The sequence below is a fragment of the Theobroma cacao genome, chromosome 2 (genome assembly GCF_000208745.1).
Source record: "Theobroma cacao cultivar B97-61/B2 chromosome 2, Criollo_cocoa_genome_V2, whole genome shotgun sequence".
Classification (NCBI taxonomy): Eukaryota; Viridiplantae; Streptophyta; class Magnoliopsida; order Malvales; family Malvaceae; genus Theobroma; species Theobroma cacao.
In genome coordinates, this window is record NC_030851.1 from 22,119,348 (window position 1) to 22,125,276 (window position 5,929).

General features: G+C 35.8%; 1 protein-coding gene across 1 annotated transcript; it reads left to right on the forward strand.

The window, feature by feature from the left end:
• LOC108660674 lies at positions 323-700 on the forward strand. Its single transcript, XM_018114932.1, has one exon. It carries the CDS (start codon positions 323-325, stop codon positions 698-700), a length of 378 nt encoding a protein of 125 aa, XP_017970421.1.

The window sequence follows — 5,929 nt, forward strand, 5'->3', positions numbered from 1 at the left end:
TTTTCCCCAAATGAACCCTCGAACTCCGAACAATCATTTTTAGTCATTCATGGACTGTAAAATATTAAATTTCATCCTACGATTCCTATTTGAACTAGTTCGAGGTTAAATCAACTCAAGTGTACCGTTAGGTACAATACCAGGTTTCGTCTATTCTTAGGATTTTCCTAGCGTAATAACATGCTATTCAGTGCATGTATGTCATAACATGTGTTTATAGAGTCGGGTTTTATAGAAGTCATATGCTGTTAATAGACGAAAAGACTTAGAGTGTCAAGTGAGAGATCACGTATTCCTGAAGGTCTCACCAACTAAAGGGGTAATGAGGTTTGGCAAGAAAGGAAAATTAAGCCCTCGGCATATAGGACCTTTCAAGATCTTAGAAAGGGTTGGAGCGGTGGCTTATCATTTGGCGCTACCACCAGATCTCTCGAATATTCACCCCGTGTTTCATGTGTCCATGCTTAGGAAGTACAACCCGAATCCCTCTCATGTAATGCGGTATGAGACCATCCAGCTAAAAGATGATTTGACTTATGAGGAGCAACCGGTAGCTATCCTCGATCGGCAAGTCAAAAAGCTCCGTTCAAAGGAAGTAGCATCAGTGAAAATGTTGTGGCGAAACCACACCAGCGAGGAGGTAACGTGGGAAGCCGAGGAAGAGATGCGAACAAAGTATCTCCATCTCTTTGATACTTAGAGGTACGTTATCATATAGCTGAATTTAAATTCAAGGACCGAATTTCTTTAAGTGGGGGAGAATGTGAGACCTTGACCTTTATAGACTCATAGTTAGTAGAATACGTGATATCCCTGATCAGGGGTAATTTCATCATTTCCTTAGTAAGCCCATAAAAGAAAGATTTTTAAAGAATATTATGGCCTAAGTAGGCCTAAGGCATAAATGGATGATGAAATTAGGGGTAAAATGAAAAGGAAACAAAAATTTTGATGATTTTCACTGTAGGGGCAAAATGGTCATTTTTCATGAACCCGACTATGTTTAGACCATTATGGGCCTTGTCCCAGTGTCAAAGGAGTAAAAAGATTTCATAAAGGGTTGAAGGAGAGTAAGTTAATTGGTGGAGGGTCATTTTGGTAATTTAAGTGGAATGGATAAGATTGGCTATAAATATTTTTCTTCCAGCAGCTTCTTCTCCCATTTTCCAGCAACTTTTTCTTCTTCCTCCTTCTTCTCTTTCAAGTTGCTTCCAACCTCCATGGAAGCTTGATATGGAGCTTGCATGATTTTCTCTCTCTAGCTCTAGTTTTCATACCTTTGTGCCCTTATGACTAGAACCCTTCTATTCTTCCACTCTCTCTCCTTAAAACCCTTGAAAAATCCTATTTTCATACTTTCTCTCACTAGTTGGGCATTCTAGAGAGAGAAAAAAGAATTACCCCATCTGTGTGGAAGCTATTGGAAGAGAATTTGACTACAACGGAACCCTAGGGTGAGTCATGAACTAAGCTTGATTTTTAGTTGTGAATAATGGCTAGTAATTGGGATTATTAGCTGTTTTATTGAGTATGTTCATTCATTTTATAGTGATTAAGATAGTGAACATATATAGCCATTTAAAGTGACAATTGAAAGCTAGTTGAGCAATAGCTTTTAGGGTTTATAGTATGTGAATTAACATAATGGTGATGTTCATGTGATGGTAGGTTTCAAGAAAGCCCCATCATCCCATTTGGACAATTAGGGGAATTGGAGTAATCTAAAGGCTCAACAATATACTGGTGAGTGGACTGCCTATCAAAATCATTTTGGGAATATGACAATTTTGTACTAAGTATTTGAATGATTCTATACAACTTTTGTTAAAACAAGTGCCTTGGGAACAAGCCTTTGATAAATCAATTTTATGTTATGACATGTGGTTATCATGGATCTCTATGTTGCAGCATTATGTTGATATACATATATGTTTGAATATAGTGTTGTGTAATTATATTGACTCGGCTATGTGCAAGTAGGGAGTGCGCATAAGCCGAGAATGACCCGGTTATGTGCGAGTAGGGAGTGCGCATAACCTGGTGATGACCCAACCATGTACGAGTAGGGAATGCGCATGAGCTGGTGATGATGATGATGTGATGGTGTGTATGATGATGATGGGATGATGTGCATGATGATGATGGGATGATGTGCATGATGATGATGGGTATACGTATACATATATACATATGTAAATATGTGTGTTATAGGAAATTTATGAGTAATGATATATGGTTGTAATGCATGTGAAACTTGACATGTTAAACTTTGGAAAATTATCATGCATTTCATGTTGATTTGGACATTTCAGCAAGGTGGTTTCTCTTTGGGAAGAAGGGCAAATTTTTCATTGGTTCCCTATTTCTCACTGCAATAAAAAACTCTCGGGTTTATAGGGGTAGACAAGCCAAAAACTAGCTGTAGCGAGAATGCATTTTCGCTGCAGCGAGAATGACACTGTAGCTTCTCGCTGTAGCGAAATTCATTCTTGCTGCAGCGAGAAACTTTCTGTTTCTAGGTCACAATTTCGCTACAGCGAGATTGAATCTCGCTGCAGCCAAAAACTTTCTGTTTTGCGTCCTATCTTGTCCAATTGCTGCCCTATTTTTCACTTTTTTGCTACCGTATCTGAGCATGGACTTCCAACATTAAGAACTAAATGAGTTAAATTTAAAATGAGAAGGTTTAGTGAGAAACCCTTAGCCAGTTGAGAAACCCTCGTTCGGCTAATAATTTAATCCAAACGTCGCTGCAACGAAGATTCGTTGTCATATTTGACTTGCTTATGTATCATTGAAGCTTTCATTCTTCAAATGGTTCGTTATGTATGGGTTCATGATTTTTCAAATGATTAATCATTTAAGGGCTTGATGAGGGGTTTTTAATATGAATGGAACTAAATTGCATTGTTTTGAAACAAGTGCATCATGATTTTAAATTCTCCCTTGTTGTTGCTTGTTCCCTTCCTTGTTCACTCACTGGGTTTATACTCACCGTTTTCAACTTCATGTTTTCAGATCACGAGGCAACCGGTAACTAGGACAAGGTGTCCTCGTAGACTTGTATCCATCTTTTGGTAGGTGTCTCGGCATTCAGTAGCTGTACATTCGTTCGAGTCCCTCCGTTGAAAGTTGAGTATTCTGTTGTTGTGTATAGACAAACCTAATGTAATTATTAAGATACATGTTGTAGATAATGTATATGCACTTGTTTGGTATGCCAGTTTGAGGTGGTAATGTTTAATAATATTTTTATTCTAAGTTATGAAATATGACTTAGAAGTTTATGATGGAATGATGAACACGTCAGATTAATAGACTTGCTTGGGCTTAGTGGACTACATCCATTGGCCCCATGCGTTGGTCATGGCCCGGAATTTGGGTCGTGACACTCCCCTTTATAGGGAATTTCAATATGTTCACCTCATTTACCTCCAATTCAACTCGAGTACTTCGCTTATGTCTATGATTATCCTTTAAAACCATATCAATAGTAACCTTCACAACTATGATCTCTTATATCGAGACACCAAGCATGCTTCTATTACTATCATTAAACTTGAACCATAACTCCATCTCAATCATACCAATTTTGATCGCATTTTATACTTATATAGGTATACCAATCACTATCTTATTACTTCATTCCATATCAAATTTCTCGACTTTCATTCATTCATCCTATCCTCATACACTATTGTGTAGTTTACGGCATCATTAACATGCCATACTTATTCCTATACATATCCTCAGCGTTAGGGAAGATTAATGGCTTCAATTATTTCCACATACTTCATGTTTACCTCGCATTTAGGAAATTTCAATCTTCTTAATCTTATTAATCCATCTCATATGGCTTAATCACACTATGGATTACATTTCCTTAACTATTTCCTCAAAATTCCTTAGGTCGCCATAAATCAACTTCTGATAAGATTCTTGATCGTTACATTATTTATACAACTCATCAAATATATTGAGTTCAAATCTTGAACCACTTAAACCATTCTTCGTTTTAGTTGGGTACATCACAAACTCCACACATACGTATACACACACATTCAAATGTCCATATTCCTCATTATGTATACGGGTCTCTGTTTTCAGATACCTTCAGACTAATTTCTCTTTGTTCATTCCCAACCATAACCAAGATTCAACAGAATAATCTTCATAATTCATACAAATTCTCATCATGCCTTTGCATAGTTCCACATCATTTACATACTTATACTTTCTTTTTATCATTTTCAATTATATGCTTAAGTTTCCTTGTACTATAAATCATTGTATCACAATGTCATCTCCATTGAATTATAATTTATTATGCGTGTAAAACCCGGTATTGTACCTAACGGTACACTTGAATTGATTTAACCTCGAACTAGTTCAAATAGGAATCGTAGGATGAAATTTAATATTTTATAGTCAAGGAATGACTAAAAATGATTGTTCGGAGTTCGAGGGTTCATTAGGGGTAAAATTAAAAATTTTGATGTTTACGGGCAAAATCGTCATTTTGCCACCTAAGATAATAAATTGATAATGGAGTGAAATATTTGACCAAGATTAACTATTTGGAGTATAATTTAATGATAAGAAGTGAAAAAGTTTAATTCTGGTGATTTCTGGAGTGTAAGGGCAAAATCATAATTTTGCCACCCGCGGACAAAATTTGAGATTTTGAGAGAATTTAGATCAAATTTGACAAATTGGAGAATGGTATGAGTATAAAGGATGAAAAATATGTCTATGGGCAATTTTTCAGTTTTTTGGGCAAAAATGTAATTTTTCACTTTTACGGGGGTAAAAGTGTAAATTTCAAAAATTACTCCACCAAGACTTTGGATACGTCTGAGAATCTATCTAAGCTATGGATATGTGGGACAAGTGTATGGTGAAAATTTGGAAACAAATGGATGAAATTTTAAAAATGGGCCAATGGGAAAGAGACACGTGACATTTTTTAATGATATAATATTATTTTAATGAAAAGTCAGCCCATTTAAACCCCATTTTAAGTGCTGGCCGGCCATAAGGGAGAACAAGAGAGAAAATAGAGAGGAAAGAAAGAAAAAAAGAAAAACCAAAGAGAAACAAGAAAATTCAAAGGGGAATTCGCGTTTTTCGCCCGTTTACGCGTCTAACGGTAAGATTTTTCGACTTTAGCTTGATTTCTACCTTTCCTATGCCTTTGTCTCCCTTTAGCATGCTTGAGGAGAGAGATCTAAAAGTGACATCAAGGGAGAGATTTTGAAATTTTTAGGTTTTGATTTTTAGTTAAATTGGTAGTTTTAGTTAGTTAAATGTATTTAGAAATTAAATTGGGCAAGAAAGCATTAAATTTTCACAATACCCACCCTTGGCTGAATCTGCAATGAGGTACAATGATGATAATTTGATTTTTATTCTAAGAGAAATGAAAAGAAAATGATGAAAAATGGTTTAAAGTGATAGAAAAACAAAGTGGAAAATTAACCGAGTTAATGTCCCATTTTTGGCCGAATTTTCCAAGGAAGAGAGTGAGCTGATTTTGGTGATTTTAGAGGAATACTTGCTGATAATTAATGGTTAGAAATGTTGGAGAGAGAATAGGACAATTTAGAGTTAAAATGGAGCGTGTTAGCAATTTATCGGGTAAAGTGCCAAAAATAGGTTAATACCGCGTTTAAGCCGTTTTTGGCTATTGCATTTCATACCATCCATTAGTATAGGATTTAAGTCAAATATATAGTGATTTAGCATTAATGTGATGAATTGAGTAAATTTTTGCAATGTGTCTAGAAGGAGAGCCTTCAGGTAAAGGCAAGGAAATCGTACCCGATGAGCAGTTATCGGGGCACCTAGAAAGCTTTTAGTTTGTACAAACGGTGAGTAAACCTATTATTGTTGTAAATTATCTAGAGTTTATTTTTAAATGCTCTTTATG